General features: G+C 48.8%; 1 protein-coding gene across 8 annotated transcripts in view; it reads left to right on the top strand.

Moving 5' to 3' along the window:
• Window positions 1-19538, top strand: part of Npas2 (neuronal PAS domain protein 2) — a 155720-nt gene that overhangs the window by 109458 nt on the left and 26724 nt on the right. For all 8 annotated transcript variants that reach the window (XM_047522823.1, XM_047522826.1, XM_047522824.1 and 5 more), the window contains 6 exons: window positions 4178-4298; window positions 5305-5418; window positions 15188-15306; window positions 15997-16079; window positions 16767-16873; window positions 18971-19118. In XM_047522823.1, the coding sequence (XP_047378779.1) occupies window positions 4178-4298; window positions 5305-5418; window positions 15188-15306; window positions 15997-16079; window positions 16767-16873; window positions 18971-19118 (692 nt within the window). The remainder of the gene's footprint in view (window positions 1-4177; window positions 4299-5304; window positions 5419-15187; window positions 15307-15996; window positions 16080-16766; window positions 16874-18970; window positions 19119-19538) is intronic.

The raw sequence follows: 19538 nt of genomic DNA on the forward strand, positions 1-19538 counted from the left end.
TGCTCCTTAAAGCAGCCTAGGGCCCGTGAGCGAGTTGGAAAGAGAACCTCCTGCCTCCGACGGTGCGTGACATTCCTGAAAGTGACTGGGATGTGCGGACGGCTGTGGATGGCATGTTCCCTCCCTCGTCTCTGTGACTGCTATCGTTTTATCAGCAGAGCGCAGCTCCTTCAGGGAACAGTCCGTCTGCGATGTGATTTATTCTCCTATCAGCACCGGGGTTTAAATTTTCAAATGGTCATTGTTTGCGGCAGGTTCAGCACATGGAAATAGCGTAATAGTAACATAGGAGCAATATCTGACCCTGGGCACTTCTGAGCCAAGCACCGTTCTGGATGCCAGGGACCCAGCAGGGAGCAAGGCTCTGCGGGTCCCGTGGGAGCGAGGGAGGCAGAGGACCCGGTCAAAACATATAGGAACCAGAAACCGTCAGTGCAGCGCAGTCTCCCCCGTCGTCCTACCATACGCGCTCATTCAGTGCCTGATCACACCTAGCATTTATTGAGTGCTTGCTGTGTACTGTTTTCTCAGCAGTACAGGTGAGCAGCCTCTTCAAATCCTGGTGCTTCCTCAACTGTGGCTGTGGCAAGTGCACTTTAGAGGGCGTGGAGCCAGCATTGGAACCTTCTCTGGGGCTCTCACCTGTTTTCCCAGGACACTGCCACGTTCGCTGACGCTGCGGCATAGGGAGACCTAGCAGAGGGGCTGGACTCTCAGGCTCACGAGCCAGTGGTGACATAACAAACGGAGAGCAGCCACAGCAGGGCACCTGTCGGGGTGGGAGCTCAAGGCGGTGACTTGGAAGCCCATAGGGTGCTCAGGGTTTTATTGAACCCGAGGGAACAAGGGGGGCGTTCTAGCCTGAAGGGACAGTCCAGATGAAGGGGGGCCTGGAGAAAAGAAAACTAGAACGATCTGGACTTGTGGGAGGGGGGCCAAGAGCAGGTGGGAGCCGTGTGCTCAGAGCGGGGACACGAGCCACGGAGCGTGGCTTTGTCCCCAGTGCGGTGGGCAGCCAAGGGACCTGTCAGCAAGGGGCTGTCTCCATGTGATCTGAGGCTCCTTCTGGCTGCAGAGGAGACCAAACTGGACAGGACCAGAGTGGAGGTGGGAAGCCGAGTATGGCCACGTCATCCCCCAGGCAGGGGGTGAGGACGTCCAGCAGCAGCGGAGGCCGTGGAGGCCATGGAATAGAAGGGAGTCGGGTGGGAAGAATGGAGGAGGAAAAGAGCAGCCCAGGACACTGGACGTGGAGGTGAAGGTGGGAAGGGGGAGCCCAGGGGCCCCCAGTGTGTGGCGCGGATGTGGGAGATAAGATCACACCTGAGACAAGGTCTTAACAGACGGTTTAAGACCTCTGGGCTCCTGAGGCTTCACCGGGGAGGGTTTCAAATGAGGCTTGAGACTTAGTAAAAGCATAGTAAAGCTCATTAGAAGAGAAAGAAGGGGGACAGGCACCCTCAAGGGAGAGCGTGTGTCCTCTCAGAGGAGAGCCATTCACATCCTGGTGTCCCAGCTTTTATTGGGGTAGGAGAGAGACTTCCAGAAGGTCCTGTCCGAGTATCATGCTGGACCCTGGATTAGCGTACCACCTGTAGGCTGGCCCTCGGTCACCTTGGCCCTCGCTCACCTTGGCCCTCGCTGGCAGGTCCGCATTGGAACTGGCTTTGTGGAATCTCTGTTGGGTGGGCGCCAGTCAACCACCCTGCCTTCCCAGGTCTGGGACTGACTGGCCTGCACTGTTCCTCAGGGTCATGCTTTAGAAGTCTCAGCACTGGGCCTTTCTGAGCAAACACATCCTTTCCTGTGGTTCTCACCCCCTGAATGCAGGTCTTCCTCCCGTTGTGAGGGGACCCACTTGCAGGCTGAGGTCAGGCCCGGCCCTGAAACAGTTCTCTGGTCAGACCTCGAGGCCCGCGCAGCAGAGCTGGGGATCGAGGGGTTCCGGAGGGAGCGTTTTCTTGAATTCCTCAGGTCTGTCTGCAACCTAACCACACAGGCAGGCCAGTGTGTGCTGATAAGCAACGCCACTTACAGAAGCGAGGGCCTAGGGCTCGGAGGGGCATGGGCAGGACAGAGCGTGACTCTGGAGCTACTGTTCATCTGTGGCATCTGAGTGGCAGTTGGAAGCTGAACTTGGGCATCTGAAAGTGAGTTGGCCGATTCCAGTGCCCTTCAGCAGTTGGATAAAGAAAAGGTGGTATATGTACATGTGGAGTATTGCTCAGCCATAAAGAAGAATGACTTTCTGACATTTTCCAGCAAATGGATGATCTGGAGACTATCGGGTTAAGTGAAATAAGCCAGACCCCAAAAGCCAAAGGTTGAGTGCTTTCTCTGATATGTAGAAGATAACCCACAGCGATGAGGGCAAGGAGATTAGAAGTTCAGTGGATTAGACAATGGGGAACGGAGGGAGGGGTGGGGATAGGACAAAGAAAGAGAGTGGAATGAATCTGACGTAATTTTCCCGTGTACACATATGAGTACACTACAGTGAATCTCATCATCCTCTACATCCACACGAATGGGGTCCTAACTAGAATAAGATATATCCCCTGCTTCTATATTTACATCAAAATGGATTCTACAGTCATGTATCACTAAAACGAACCAGTAAATAAATTTTTTAAAAAAAAGAATATATGTATATTTTAAAAAGGAAGTGGGTTGGCTGGATATTTAAGTTTAAGAATGTATATACAGATGTTTGATGCCATGGAAATGGATAAGTTTATTGAGGGAAACTGAGGAAGACAGGAAGATATGCCTAGCATCTCCTCAACCCACTTTGAGCCCCTGCCTCCAGTATGCTAGGCACCAGCTTCATGTGGCTAATGAGTTTTCAATTACGATTAAATAAAATTGAAATTTTGGTTCTTTAGTTGGACTAGCCACCTTCCAGGTGCCCCAAGACAGGGACCAGCAGGCCCTGTGAGGGGCAGTGCAGGTTATAGACCACCTCACTGGCACAGATGGCTTTATTGGACAGGCCTGTGTCTGGACTCTGTCTTATATCTAGGTGGTAACCCAGTATCTAGGCACTCGGGGGGGAAAAGTGAGGCTCCTTCAATCACAGACCTTTAAGAAATAAACAGACTGCCTTTTACTGGCCAAAAGATCAAGAAAGGAACCCACGTACTCTTCGGGGTCATGTGAATGAGTGGTGGGCTCTCCCGGGGCTCCGCATTGCCGCAGTACCCCAGCCGGGACGCGGGACTCTCAGCAAATGGGGCGCCTCAGGCCTGAGGAGGACTCTGTCATCTGCACGACTCTGTCCTCAGCCTGTACACAACAGCGCCCACGCGTCTGAGCAAGCACAGGGACCCTCCATATCCATGGGTCCTGCACCCACCGAGTCAGCCAGCGACCATCGAAAATGTTTGGAAAGAAAATTGTGTCTGCAATGAACATGGGCCTTTTTCTTATCATTATTCCCTAAGCAATACAGTGTGGCAACTATTCACAGAGCATTTACTTGGCATGAGGAATTAGAAATCACCTAGAGATGATCTAGAGGAGAATGTGCATTCTACGTGAATACTAGAACATCTTATAGAAGGGACTTGACCCTCTGTGGATTTGGGGAGCCATAGGGAATCCTGGAAACAATCCTCTGAGGGTACCAAGGGACAACTGTGATTCTTTAATTGTTTTCATTTTTATTTTTTAAGTTTTCAAAACAAATTTATGGTACTGTGCCTCAAACCCAGGGCCCTGTCCATGGCTAGGCAAGTGCCCCAGCACTGTGCTGTTCCCCCAGACCCTGTAAAACCTTTTCAGTCACAATTCAGGATTACAGCATGGTCAATGGGGAGTCTTCACAGAAAATCGGATCTTGGGCAGGGTACTATGGCACATGCCTCTAATCCCAGTGGCCCAGGAGGCTGAGGCAGGAGGATCACAAGTTTGAGGCCAGCCTCAGCAATTTAGTGAGGCCCTAAGCAACTTAGTGAGATCCTGTCTCAAAATAAAAAATAAAAAGTACTGGGGATGTGGCTCAGGGGTTAAGTGCCCCTGCCCCCCTGGGTTCAATCCCCAGTACAAAAAAAAAGTCCATCAGACCTTGAACTTTCCCTTGGAGAATCTGATCCTGAGTGGTCAAGCAGATTTTGCTCTCACTTTTGTTGTTCACTTCCCTGGAGTGTGCACCTCTGTTCTTTATTTTCTTTTGCAGTCGGATGTCATGGATCAGAATTTGTTAAATTTCCTTCCAGAACAAGAACATTCCGAAGTTTATAAAATGCTTTCCTCCCATATGCTTGTGACGGAATCCCCCTCCCCAGAATTCCTAAAATGTAAGTTTTAAATGTAAGTTTAAATGTAAGTGGTTTTACCAGATCTGAAGATAACAATTTTACTTTGGAAAGGAGGTTAGAATGAATTAAGAAGGGAGGGCTAATTTTAAGAATAATTTTCCTCGTGACTCAGAACATTTCCCAGATCCTTTGAGGTATATTTTAAGTTTATAGTTAAAACCGGAGTTGGAAATTTGCAAGACATTTAGCTTTTATGTGGAAAATTTGAAAGCACAGACCTTAAGAATAACAACTTGTTTTGCATGTATGACAAGAGATTTTTTTTGAGTCTTTTAGTAATAAACAGTGCAAAAATCTGTGAATAATCTGCTTATTTAGGGGAACACGAGAATGCTAAATTCGTGTAATACCAAATAACCAACTGGTATTTGACGAGTTAGGTCAAAAACTGAAAGTCTGCCTTCCTGAGGCTGTCGTCTGGTTATTTATACATTTGCATTTTGATGGAATTTTTAAGTTTTTACCCAAATATTTGGCAGCGTGGGTAGAAGCCTGGCCTCAGTGCCCGTGAACCTCACGTCACTTAATGAAGCATATAAAACGCACGCAGTAGCGGAGATGCTTGCGTCTGTTCCAGCCCCAGTCCATTTTCCATGAATAATTTGTCCTGTCATACATCTGATTTGACTTCAAAGCAAAGCAAAAAGATTAAATTAAAGAGAGCAGCTCTCTATGAGCAGCTTGATTTTAATATACCGTAGGAAAACAACCGGAACTAATCAATGCCGACGCAAGGACCCCAGACGTGTGCAAGCAAATTAAGACTAATTGGGTCCACGTAGAGAGAGTGCAGAACACCCCCAGTCATGGTAAGAAAACCCCGTGCTGCAAAGGTCAGAAGCCACGTTGGAGAGTTAGTCGTAAGGACAGAAGTATGCTGGCCACGGGTGGTGAAATCCCATGAGCATTCACAAGCCCGACTTGTTTAGTCTAGAATCTGTGTAATGTGCATCTTCCTTTCTCTTTTCTTCCCTTAACGGCCCAGCTGACAACGATTTAGAGTTTTACTGCCACCTTCTCAGAGGCAGCTTGAACCCAAAGGAATTTCCAACTTATGAATACATAAAATTTGTAGGAAATTTTCGATCTTACAACAATGGTAAGCTTTAATTGTCCCATAATTGCCCACAGTGTCTTTTATCATGCAAACGTGCTCATGAGCGCCTAAGAATCGCTGGGGGAGGAAGAGGAAAAATGTGTGCTTTTCGAATTTGCATTTCGATTTTTCTGTTCCCAAGATGCATTTTCTGTGCTCATCAGGGCTCTCTCCCGTTCCAGAACATATTCCCACACCTGCTTGTGCCCGCGCACAATGGCCCCCTAAATTGCATGCAATTCGTTTATTTATTTGCAAGCTGATGAAATAACTCTGCAGAGAAACAACTTAACGGTTAATAAAGAACAGGCGCCGCCTGCAGAATTCATGGGACAGGACTTCATTGTGACAAGGAGATTAGTGACCTTGCTTTCTGCATTTCCGTCTCCCCTTTACAGTCCTGCTGTGAGCATGCTTTAAAAGGTCTGGTTCGTGGGTCTTGTGCTCACTGTGGCCCAAATGCACAGTAAAGAGGCTATTTTACCATGAACCAGCAGTCTACACTGGGTAAACAATCAAGCAGGAGAAGCCATCCCTGAGATCATATTTTCCGAAATTTCTCAGATAACTAATTGTCCCAACTCTGGCTACAGAGATGGGAACCCCAAACTAGACTGAATGCTCGTTTTTACTTTTGACCCAGGCAAAATGGGAAGACCGGCCTGCTGTCATAAATCCAGCAACCGAGTCTCATTATGGGCCAATCATAGAAAGGCCTGTATTTTATTGGCCGCACGCCTCGAAACTCAACCCAAAACAAGTAACTCTGGGAGGGCTGACTGCATTGAACAGCAGAGACGGGAAAAGGGGAGAAGCTGTTGACAGGGAAGGAGGGAGAGAGAGAAGTGCCGAAGGAAAAAATACCAAAGGAAAGCAAAGGCAGAGGATGAACTGCAGAGCAGATTGGGAGGGCGTGGGGAGACCCAGGCCATGGGGACAGGGCCGACTCTTGCTGGTTTAGTTCTGTTGTCTAACTTTGGACCCACGGAGGTCTGCTACTCCGGCCAAATTAGTCCCCCGTCCCATTAGAGCCACCAGAGAGATGGCACTGAGTCCTAATGCTGAGGCTAACCAGGATTTTTTCCTTCAACCTCAAATGATCCTTTGTTGCATATTATTTGCATAAATATATACGTTTTTAAAAAGTCTTCAATTAGATGCTGAATACTGTGATCCTGCTGGAGGGATTTTCAGGCGCAGCATCCAGGGTTTTGCCTGGACGGTGGACTCCCTGGCTGACGTAGAGGACCTTCTGGGCTTGTCCTATCCAGGGCTTGAGGGACTCAAGCTGTTGGATGTGACAGTGGAGTCTGCTTCCCAAAGGGACCCCCAACACGAGCAAAGCCAAGGCCTGACCGTGCCTAATCCCATTCATCTGCAAGCTCTGCCCAAACTTCCTGCGATGAATGTTTTAAAGACCATACAAGAAGTAAATGGTCTCTTGCTGGGTCGTTTTTTGAGTTGCCCAATTAAAGAACCCAGCTTGTGAGGCACCATGAGGAAACTCAACACTCACCCAACCAGTGCCGTGGTTCTTTGGTAAAGTAACTTGTTAAAATGCAGATTCTCAGACATGACCCTAAAGAGTCTAGTTCAGCAGATCTGAGACCCAGGAATGTGTGGTTGGAAAGGACTGGAGATTCGGGTTCAAAGATTCGTGGTCTTGGACTAGGGTGACACCAAATGGCAGTCACTAGAGATTTCAATGGCACTTCTTTCAGACAACTTGATTGTTGAGTTAATGTTGTGGTGGTTTGGAATTTACTTAAAATGTGCATGCTGGTTCCTCAAAACATTAAACATAGAAACATTAACTATAACATTAAACATAGAATGATCATAGGACCCAGCAATTCCATATCTGGGTATACACCCCAAAGTGACAGCAGGGACTTGAAGAGATATTTGTGCACCTATGTTCATATATGTTTATTTGCAATAGCCAGAAGATAGAAGTAACTCAGTGTCCATCAGTGGGTGATGGGTAAAGAAACTGTGGTATATCCTTATAATGGAATATTATTCAACCTTAAAAAGGAAGGGCATTCTGACTCATGACACAATGTGAATTAACCATGAAGACCTTATGTTAAGAGAAATACACCAGTCATCAGTGTACACTTAAAACAGGATGGTGGCCAGGAGTACAGACGTACCATGAATGAGGGCCTGGGTTTAGTCCTCAGCACCAAAAAAAAAAAAAAAAAAATTGTATACCCTGTGCATTTTACCATAATTTTGTTTTCAAAACACTCCCTATGCTTTAGCCAGAATAGCAGCATATCCTAAGCAACCAGGTGCACAGAGGGGGAAAGACACCACGGCTCTCAGAGTACTGAACCTGGAAATTATGGGATGCTGTTCCTGCGTGTCCCCATGACAACGGTGTACGCACTTAAATAAGAACCAACCTGTGATTGGCTGGTGAGGAACAGTTGTGTCCTTCATGAGTTTACATTTCCACACCTCTCATTAAGACACTGCCAGCTATCATTTGAAGCATCCTGTCATTTGTCACCTCTTAGAGGATTTCAAGGAACAGGCAGGCTTCATTCTGAATACCTGGGCTTTTTTTAAACTAGCAAGTCTTTATTTTCACTTCAGGTTGAGAGAGTGTTTGTTTGCTTGGAAGAACGTGTAGAAATGATGTGTGACTTTTTTTTTTTAACTGTTACTGCTGTGGCAGGGACAGCATTGAAAGTAGAAAATTCAAAACCAAGAGTGCAGTTTCTGTCTGGAGCCTGTGGTACAAACGAGAGTTAAGAGGAGCTTTATGGAGACAACAAGAGTCTCCAGATGTAAACGTGGGGCTCCGGCCCCTCAGGCACAGGGCCCCAAGTGGAATGTGTAATGCTGGTTACAGGCAGGAGAGATCAGCTGTGGCAACGTTGCTGCTGCGGACGAGGGTGACCCTCTGTTTCAAAACAAGAAGAGGGGATGGAGGAGGTTCTCCCTCTAGGAAATGATACTACAGATACAGAGAGATGTCCCTTGGCTTGAGCACTGTGCATCCCATACGTGGATGGAAACATTACTTATATGTGGATGGAAACATTACTTAGTTTCTCATTAATATGTACAATCCTTACATGTTCATTTAAAATACAAATAAAGAATAAAGAAATGTGCAGGTCCCAGAGCAGGGAAGAAGAAGGGTGAGGCTTTGGTGACCCCTTTGCTGGCTCTCTCAGCGGCCCCAGGCTCCTGCAGGCTGCTGGGCTTGGGACCCAGTGTGAATGAGCTCTTGGTGGGAGTTTAGGGGGAAGGGAGGGACAGAAGCACCTTTGCCCTTGCTAATGAGATTACACTCTCCAGGTGGAAGTTTCCAGATTCACGGGGCGGGGGCTATTCCCCCTGCCCTGCCCCAGCTCCTAGCTGCCTTTGGCGCAGAAATGGTGGCCCAGACGCTAGAGCAAAATGGAACTTTCCCCTGCTTCATTATTTGCACATGGCGGTCACTGCTCAGGACTGTCGCTGCCCCCAGTGGAGTGGGAGGTGAGGGAGGGCAGACCCTCACTTCCGTCATCTAGATTGCTAGTAAGTGTGAAGAAACGCACCCCAGGAAATGGGAAAGGCAGTCATCTTTCTCAGAAGCGTTCACCTGAGGAAACGCTGGGGAAAGCTGGAAAGTAAAGTCTGGGTGGGATAGCTGAGCCCGTGTGCCACCTTCTCCTGGCCAAAGGCTGACACTGGGCCCGGCCATGGTGGCCGAGGGGGTGGGCCTCTGGTTCAGCAGCCTTGTCTTCTGTTTCCAGAACACCACTGAAGCAAAAAGCCTTTATTTGGATTGTGTTTGTCCTGTAACAGGTTTTTTTTTTTTTTTTGGAGAGAGAGAGGGAAGTGCCCTTGGACACGTGCACTACCTTCTCTTTTACGTCCCCGATGAAACATGGAGCCGCTGGCCTTCCTCAGGCCCTCACTCCGCACGCCGCCTCCCTGCCCTGTGGCTCTGAATGAGAGAACCCCGGGTGATTTCCACAGGCGAGTGAACAGCCTTCGCGTGGAGGGTCCTGGGAAGCAGCTTCCAGCTCCTGAGAGATGACAGTCCTTCGTCCGCACCCTTGCTCCTCCCGGACTTGGATTTAAATGTGCGTCTGACTGAAATCCAGAACGCAGTGTTTCAAAAGTCGCTGGTGTGGTTCCAAATAGGTCACCCTCAGCAAACATTCCACCCGGGCTTTCCAGAAACCACACACCAGAGGATAAAAGTTTCCCTGCCCTCATTTCACCCACTCGCCTCTCGCCACACCACCCGATTGGAAAGACTGGCCCAAGCGGAGGCTTTTCAGCTTCTGAAAGTTTCTGTCGGTTGCCTTATTTTTTGGCTTTGAGATGGTTGTTTTTGTGTTTCGTTTTTTCCCTTGAACTGAATTAACTGAGATGTTCAGTTAAGGGATCAAGGGGCACGCAGGCCAGATCTCCCTGGGAACCATGAGCTTGGGCATGAGCTTGGCTGGCTTCAGGGTCAGATGGAGTGTCAGGTCTGCCCATCACAGGTACCTGTGTCCCCTCCACCCAGCAAAGCAGCATCTGTCATTTCTGCCCATTGGACTGCAGAGGAGATTAGATCCTGACAAAGGACAAATTGTTACCCGAGAGCCTTGTCCTGCACGGACATTTAAGGTCCATATTCACATGGAGCCAGAGGATGGGTGTAGGTTTATCAGCCACATCTGTCTGCTCGCCTTAGTCTGCGAGGAGAGGAACGCTGGCACCAGCCATCTCATCACCGTGACAAGGACGCACACAGGCTACCCACCTGGAAGACAGGAACGAGGGTCTGTAGGAAGCTCGCTTTCCTGGACATGCGAATAGTTTGGCCCTGTCCACACCAACCATCTGCTGGGGATCTTAGAAACGCCATTCCACACTTCTGGCCCCTAAAATACTCCGTTTGGTTCATGGACACCAGGAAAAAGAGGAGTCATTTAAGTGAGACAGAGAGTCTCCCTTTAATTTGTCTTTACCCCAGAGAACTGGAAACCCCAGCCAGCTTCCTGGTGCGGGGCGCACCTTCTCCCACCTCCCTCCCTCTGCTCAGCAGAACTGGCCGAGGGAAAGTAGAGCCGGGCCTTGCCGGGCAGGGAAGGCCAGGCACGACATGGGCCGGGCGCCCCGCCTGCCCTCCCGAGAACCCTGGCCCTGGCTCTTCAGAGGACCTTGAGCAAAACACACTGGAGAGGAAAACGAAGAGTCTGAAATCGGCACTTCATTCGTGGGAGACCATTTCTCATGAATACGCAGAAAACGATTTTCCTTCCAGAAGTCCCAAACAATGGCCAAAGGTGCTGAGCCGTTTGGGGTTTAGGAACTGCTTTCTTCCTTGAGCAAAGCAGGTCTTCCCGGTGCCCATCAGCTTTGTTTTTATTTGTTCCAAGAAGTGCTGAGAAAGCTTCCTGTCACTTCCCCTGTGAACTCTCGCCATCGCAACTGCTCTATTATAAACAGGCCTCTCCGAACACCAGACTGTTCTGAGGCCCGACGCCATGGCGTGGTGAGCCGGGGCAACGTCTTTGTCCATTTCTTTCTATTCCTTAACTAACGTTCGCTCTCCCCATCTCTGCTTCTTCCTCCCTCTTTCCTAAACTCTTTTGAAAAGAAGTTATCTCGACCCCTACGGTCTCCCTGCCCCTGAGGCATCGTGACAAACTTGGGAGCTCACCTTTGTCATGGGACAGACCTGGAAGCCCACCTCGGGTGCCTCCAGATGAAACAGACGTGAATCACTCTGAGTCTCCAGAGAACCTTGGGACTCTTATTTTTGGAGTCTCAAGGACATCAGCCCAGGGCAAAACTCTTCCCAGGTGTCTGAAATTGGAGACTGTCGTGAATGGTTCCGGACTGACTCATCTGTGGATCATGTTAATATGAAGATCCAAAATCAGCATGTCGGGGTCCTCGCCAGCAGGAAGTCACTTACCAATGGGGTGGAAGTGCTGTGTGTGATTCCCAGCGGCTGTCTCGTCCAGGCCTCCTGACCAGAGTTTGTGCCTCAGGAGGGCAGCGAGCTCACCTGAGTGCCATGCTCTGCGGGCACCCCGCAGCAGCAGAGTGCGCCCGGCCCAGCAGACCCTCAGCTGCGGAGGAGACATCTTGTGGATCCCAAGGTCTGCACTAGTTACTGGCAAGGGTCCGAAGGTTTCTCCCTCCACTGAGCCTGAAGCCCTGGCGTGGAGGTGGGATGGAAAGGCCTCTTAAGCACCTGCTCTAGGCAGGACATCTGCTCAGACTGGAGACGAGAGCAAGACCAGTTCCAACCACGGGGGGAGCTATCTATTTAGCTTTTGGCAAAAGTAAGATCAACTTTGACTAAGGTGACTCTAGGGGGAAGAAAATAGCAAGAAAGAATCACTTTTCTATCACGAGTGGTCAGAGATGGGAGAAAACAGGGCTGCACCTCCATTTAGTGGCTAATCCTTCTGAGAGGCTAGGGAAGCCAGTGGTAATTAGATCTGGTTTTTCTATTACTTAAATTGAACAACTAATTGAATTCTTAATTAATGGCTTTAAACTACCATGGGATAGAAAGTGCCAGAGAGTTATTCTAAGTGCTAAATATGACTGGGAAGTCCCTGGGAGCTGTTGGCTCTTCTGCTGACTCTGGAATCTGCAAGGGGGCTCATGCTGAGAGTAAAAAGTCATTTTAAACTCAACTGGTGAAGCGTTTAGAGTAGCCTCCTCCCCTTGGTTTTCCCCAAGGTTTTTCCCTTGGCCTCTATTAGAACATTCGTCCTTGATTTACTATCATTCTGGATCAAGTCCTGAGACATTTATGATTCGGGTTGGGAAAAAAAAAAAACTTGTTTGGGAAAAAATAAATTTGTTCAGTTCTGAGCCCATCTGTAAAATATCTAGATGATCAAGTGCAGGCCACAAGCAATAACAAAACTTCCCTTTTAGGAGTGTATTTTTATCTTTAAAGCCTTTGAAGTTATGAAAGAATAGATAAACCACACGAGAGGCAGCCAGACCAACCGTAAGTTCTGCACAATGTCTACCTAATGGTCCTGGTCTGAGTCTGCACAGGAAGAGGATGCAGCAAGTCTTGGGCAGGTGTTCCCATTTCAAGATCTTTTTCTGTCCCTGCCCCCTTCCTCTTCAAAGTAAATCAGAAGGAAAACCCATACTGACAGAGCACTTGAATTTAATAGACCAACCATCAGTCAAGCAAGATGCATCATGGAGCGATACACTAAGGAGGCGTCCTCTTAAATTCCTGGGAAGTCCTCGGAAGTTAGCTTGGAAGGTCTTGATCATCTGAAAAAGTCAGGAGAATTTTATGAGGTCATTATCTGGCTGGGTGATGTCTCTTAGATTCAAGCAGAGTGCTTCACATCTGGGAAATGTTTAGATGTCTTTTTTTCATTACACAGATGTTCACATCTGCGAACCCGCCTTGATGTGGAATTGTTCTCATTCCCCTTGATAAATTTCTTGGCTCGCCCTACAAATGAATCTGCAATCACCTCAGCCAACGAGTGACAGCTGTAAACTCACTAGAGATTACTATTTTTTATTTTTCCCACTTTATATTCAGGTTTGGAGACTGCAAGGGGGCTCATTCATGATGTGAATGAATTCAGAAAATATGTTTGGTAAAATGACCTTATTCATGTTAGTGGCAAGAAGACCACATGAGAGAATCATTTTGAGACCTATAAATACATAAAAATAGAAAAATTGATTGGAAAGCTGAATTTCAAAGAAGATCTTATAGATTTCATTTTATAATGCATTCTTTTCTGGTACTCTGTATGTTCTTAGCTACATTGAAAAGCATAATGATATCTAAATCTTCAAGGTTAGAATGTACAGGTTATATAGTCGTCCCTCAGAATCCATGGGGGATTGATTCCAAGACCTCCCCAAAGATACGAAATCCAAGGATGACCAAGGGCCTTATAGAAAATGACCTGGTATTTGCAGGTATCACCTTATACATATTTTCCTTATGCTTCAAGTCACCTCTTTATTACTTATGCCTAACACAATGTAAATGCTGCATGAATATTGGTTGTGAGGTATTGTTTAGGAAATGATAAGAAGGGAGTCTATACATCAGCAAGACACACGCAATTCTGTTTTTCAAACATTTTTCATCCACAGATGTTTGAATCGGCAGATTTGGAACCCTCGGCTATGGAGGGCTCACTCTATCCAATTACATTTTAAAAAGAGAAGATAGTGCAGCGCCTCTGCTCTAGGGATCCTCAGTCCTGGTTGCACAAACTTGGGGAGCTTTAGAAAATGTCCATTCCTGGGCTTCACCCCAGAGTTTCTGAATTAGCTGGTCTGGGAGGTGCCCAGGCAGCCATGCCAAATCGCTAGGGGAGCCAGGTGTTCAGTGAATTTGAGAATTCCATGTGTGCTAAGTTGGCTTTTCCCACATTTGACAAAGATCTTTTTCCCCAACTAGCAAAGTCCACCTAAAGACAGAAGAATCTTTCTGACCCCCAGGTCCATCAGTTCTCCACAGACACTCTGAAAGTGGGTATGGAGCCTCCCAGGGAAGACTCTTCTGACACAAGGTGGTGTCTCCCAGGGTGCCCTGGGCACCTGGTCCCAGAACTATGGTGGACATGAACCTAGAAACATCCCCTCTCTTTCCTAGGAGACCCCAGACCTAATGTTTGGAGATAGGGGTGGTATACCTGCTTCATTCTTTCCACTGTGAAAGTGACCTTCATTAATTAATACATCCTTTCTGGGCCTTGGTTTCCCTATTTCTAAAATGAGGGCAGTAACTCTTTTCCAGACTTGTGAGAATAAATCACAAGACACATGGGAATAGATTTTGTTGCTGTGCAATGCTGCCGAACTAGCAAGTTTGTCATGGGCACTGTCTGTGTACTAGTGGGATGACTCTATGTGTTAGCCAGGTTTCCATTACTATAACAAAATACCTGAAAATATCAATTTAAAAAGATAAAAGGTTTATTTTGGCTAACAGTTTCAAAGGTTTCAGTTAGATGTCCCTTGGCCCTATGACTTTCAGGCCTATAGTGTAGCAACTCATCGTGGCAGAGGAGATGTGGTGGAGCAAAGTTGCTGAGCTCATAGCTGGAAGCAAAAGGAAGAGCAAAAGAGACCAGAGTTCCACAATTCCCCTCAAAGGCACGAGCCCAGTGACCAGAAGACCTGCCACCTCTTAAAGGCTCCAGCCCCTCCCAATAGTGCCCGGCCTTTAACACACGGTCCTTTGAGGGACATTTTAGGTTCAAATTATAGTGCCCTAAATCCTGAGGTCACCTCTATGGCTCGACCCCACTCCCTGCATCAGTCCATGTTCCCAAGGGTGAGTTTGAGGGCAGAAGCTCTTGAATGGCCCGTGCCAGGACGGGGAAGGGGTGTGAGTGCCTCTCAGACCCACTAACCTCCCTGGGACTGTCAGTATCCGGAACGTGGCCTGACTCCTAGCCCACCCTTCCAGCAGCAGCCGGAGAGGGCACTCAGACCTCAGATGCAGCGTGAGACTGCCCCTTGTGCCGCCAAAGGTCTTCCCAGCCCAAAAAGTGCAGGGAGACGGGGAGGCAGTGGCTACCAGCCGGGCCTCACTCCCAGCTGCCTCCAGCAGGCTACTTGGCTTTGAGCAGGCGCCCCGTACCCTCATCTGTGCAGTGGGGGTAACTGGGGTGCCTACCTCATCCGGGGTTTGTATGGATGAACTGCAGGACCCCACATGCACACAGCCCAGAAGGAGCTCTAGTATCAGGTGGGACTTGATGGCTGTCACCAGACAGGGCTAACTGTGTGTCCCCACTCGTCCCCACAGTGCCTAGCCCCTCCTGTAATGGCTTTGACAACGCACTCTCCAGACCCTGCCGCGTATCACTGGGGAAGGAGGTCTGCTTCATCGCCACCGTCCGCCTGGCCACACCGCAGTTCTTAAAGGCAAGTCCCCAGCAGAGGGGTCATTGTGTGGAGCCGGTTCCACTGGGCCGCCTCTGGGTGTATCTCAGTCACTGTCTTTGTGGGAGAGAGCCCATCCGAAACATCGACAAATTTGGAATGCCTAGCCTCCGGCCTGCCACCCTAGCCCCGTCCCAGACCCTCGTTTCCTGCCAGGCATTTTGTTTGAAGGCAGCATTACGTGCCAGTCAGCCCACAAAGCTGCTGAGTGACGGCTCCGTCCATCTCCCCACCTTCCTGGTCAGCAGGAACAGCGCTCTGGGCAGACATGGGAGTGAACTGAGAGTCCCAAAGTTGAAGGTTTTCCTCTGTTCTCTCCTTGACAATCGCTAGCACTCTCTGGAAGGGATATTGAGCTAAATTAGTCATTCAAATTCAGATGCAAAGCCATTTCCACATGTTTACCACACTTCCAGATAATGGGGAGGGAGCGGTGTGACATTTTGGCTCCTAGGTGTTTTTCCCCAGCTTGTGAAATAAATTTAGTACCAGCTAATACTGAAATTAGCTACAGATGACGAGTTTCAGTCCAACCCGACTTGGAGGCTGGCTTGCAAGGATCTTAACTTCTGCTACCCATCATGCACTTCTTCAGAGCAAACCTAGGGTGAGCATCTGGCACCCCAAGCAACATTCTTTTCTTTTCTTTCTTTTTTTTCCCTTCCAACACAGGAAATGTGCATAGTCGATGAACCTTTAGAGGAATTCACTTCAAGGCATAGCTTGGAATGGAAATTTTTATTTCTGGATCACAGGTTTGTGAAGAGAGAAACATATTTGGATTGGGTCCTTTTCAAGTGTTGTTCGCCTGAGCCAGGTTCTCCTTGGGAGGGGAAAGTCCAGCCTGCTGGGTGGCAGGAAGGCTCGGTGGCTACAGGAAACGTTGTTCCCAGCGCAGGGGGCGGGCTTTCCCCATCATGCAGAGGTTGATGCCTCAGCCCTGGGGCATCTTTGGGATGGTCCCCTTCCAGTTTCCAGAAAGGCAGAAGCAGATGGTGAAGAGAGCCCTCCCCTCCCTTCACTTCCGACACCCCTTTGATCCTTTGGTCCAATTTTTTTCTTTCCTTTGTAACATTATTCACGGTTTAAGAACTAGAAATCTCCCTCCCCCGCCCTTTCATTGTTCATTCTGCCACGGAGCCACCCCAATCTACAGCTGTTTTTAATTATTCAATAGCAAGTAAATTTGATAATTATTTGGGCCAGAGGATGCCAAGGAAATGGAGTGTCTGACTGCCACAGTAACTTGGCAAAACACCGGCTCTCTGGTGCTGACCAGCGCAATGCTGTTTTCTCCCCCTGCTTCTTGAGAAAGGAGACCTCGTGCGGCTACAAACGTGCAAACTGTCCCCTGCGTGTTGAATGGCTGGCTTTGCGGGGCACGGCCAGCGTGGCGTCCTGTGGGTTTCCTCTGATGGGGACGTCCCTCTGTCCTCCCGCAGAGCCCCTCCCATCATAGGATACCTGCCATTTGAAGTGCTGGGCACCTCGGGCTACGACTACTACCACATCGATGACCTGGAGCTGCTGGCCAGGTGCCACCAACACTGTGAGTAGCCCTCGCCCGGCCTGAGCCCCAGAGCCTGGCGCTTGCTCCATGGGGACCGGACGGCAGGGCTCTGTCCCTCCGGAAGTCTTCTTGTTATCCGGGGGCATGGTGGAGGTCCTTGCCTACATTTACCCCCAGGTCCTGTTTGAACTTGGAATTGACTTTGCCCCGATACCCAGCACTCCCGCATTCCGATAGGCACACCCTTTCCTCCCAATCGTACAATTAAGGCAATGCCAGGATTTATTTTTAAGTTAGTGATAAGTTCCAAAGACATACTACTGACTTCACCTAGATGTTCTTTAGTCAGCAGTCAGTGGTGTTGGTCACCAACTCCAGGCCATGCTGACCTCTCCTCTTCCGATATCACACCGTCAGTGTCTCCTGGGGTAACTTGAGTTTTCTAGGTAAGAGTTCTCTTAACCGTTTGCATTATGAGATGCTAATGTACATTTTCAGCATCTTCTGCAGGGCCAGGTCGGCTGGGAAAGCCGGGAACAGGTGACATTGTAGATTGTTGATGTTGCATAGAAGGGGATGTGCACAGGGTGTTGGAGGCTCAGAGGGCGCACCCCACAGGGATGGCTCTCTGCCATGGAAGAGTGGAATACCCTGGCACACATGTGTAGGGTAGGGCTCCTGATGTGGGGGAGCTGGACTCACAAGCTTGATCAGTTCTCACTTCAAAAGAGGAATCAAGAATCAAACATTCAAGCCAGGTGCGGTGGTGCACACCTGTAGTCCCAGCAACTTGGGAGGCTGAGGCAGGAGGATCACGAGTTTGGGGCCAGCCTCAGCAACTTGGCAAGACTCTATCTCAAAATAAAAACATAAAAAGGGCTGGGGATGCAGCTCTGAGCATTCCTGGGTTCAACCTCCTGTACCACAAAAGAGAAGAAGGAGAGGAGAAGAAAAGAAGGAGGAGGAGGAATTATTATCTAACCTCATGCTCCTCAAAGTGTGGTCCCAGGACCAGCTACCTGGGCAATGTGTGCTAGACTTATAGCATCTCAACCTCCTGCCAGCAGGCCTGAGGAGTCAGAATACCACTTTTACAAGGTCCCAAATAATTTGTGTGCATATTCAAATTTGAGAAGCAGAGCTTCTTTAAACTTCTGATAGCTTCTGGCTGTTCTAACAGAGAAAAGCCAAGTGGAAGTATTACCTGGCCTGAGGAAGAGATGTTTGCTCTGTGGAGACCATGCCCTTCTCTGCTGGCTTCTCTCTTCTTCTAATAATATATTCACCAAGGCAGTGACTCCTTCTGTAGCTTTAGCTTCCTAGGTAAGGTTTTTCTTAACCGTTTGTATTAAGGGATGCTAAATTCCAGGCAATAAATCCTAAATTCTTCTTTTTCCTCTGATCCACAGTCCCACCTTCTGCCGTGCACAAATATTAAACTATCAGCATCCATTGTGTTTTGGACACCCTCAAAGGGACCACCTACAAACTAACCATAGGGGGCTCCAGGCATCTCTATGGCTGCAGAAGACGGCCCGGGCTGGAGACGTCCATTCCAGACCCTCTTTATTCTAGAACTGTGCAGACTGAGTCTGAACTGCTGTCTGCAGCCACAGGTTGTGGTCAGCAGTTGCTGGCTGTCAGGTCTAGTTTGGGTCCAGGGCTCCCAGTGTCTGAATGCTCCCTCCTCTGCTCGGCTCCTGCATCTCCAAAACCAGCTCCGCCTGCAGCGGGAAGATGAGCCCCAGGAAACCCAGGGCCTCCTTTTAATTAAACTTCCAGTTTAACAATCTGTCCACATCTGCCCTTATTTGAAAATCTCTCTCAAGCTTTTGAGCACTTGGGAAAGTACATGGATCGTTCTTCTATTATTTAAGAATGCATGCGAGTCTCACGGAAGTGTGACTCAGTGGTGGAACGCTGACCCAGCATGTGCAAAGCCCAGGTGTGATTCCCCGGCACCACGGGGGGAATAAAAGTATTAGAGTATTATAGTCACTTAATAGACAGTGCAGCCGGGGAAATAAGCAATGCTGGCCATCGTCTTTTCTAATGTGGATTTTAATAGTAACTCTCGGGGGAAAGATTGCTTTCACGTTAACGTGTGTTACATGCAGAATCCATTTTCTACCCCAGTGATGCAGTTTGGCAAAGGGAAATCGTGTTGCTACCGGTTCCTGACCAAAGGTCAGCAGTGGATCTGGCTGCAGACCCACTACTACATCACGTACCACCAGTGGAACTCCAAGCCCGAATTCATCGTGTGCACGCACTCGGTGGTCAGGTACCATGCCGGTGGGTCTGGGCTGTGTCCTTGCGGTGCCTGTGAAGGGCGCCTGGGGTCCGTGATGCCTGGTGCAGATCAGCAGCCCCCTGGGACTCCCTGTATCTGAGGGTCAAGCCTGGCCGTCACCCACAGCGAACAGGACAATGCCCAGAGCTCACACGGCCCAGGACTGAGACCTCTGAGTTTGCTTCGGGCCCCTTTGAAAGCCTCGTGAACCCCTTTAGGCTGCCAGGATATCACTTAGTAAGTTCCTGCTTCACTGACCTACTTACATATTTTCCTCTCGTCGCTCTCCATCCCCCCGCCTTCCCTCGTCACTGATTTGAGAAGAAAATTAAAACGTTGCCTCTAAATAACTCAAACACATACTCCCTTTATTTTTAAAGTTCTAGAAACCCCTGCTGGCAACTGAGGCAG

Source organism: Sciurus carolinensis, chromosome 13, assembly GCF_902686445.1.
Source record: "Sciurus carolinensis chromosome 13, mSciCar1.2, whole genome shotgun sequence".
Taxonomy (NCBI): Eukaryota; Metazoa; Chordata; class Mammalia; order Rodentia; family Sciuridae; genus Sciurus; species Sciurus carolinensis.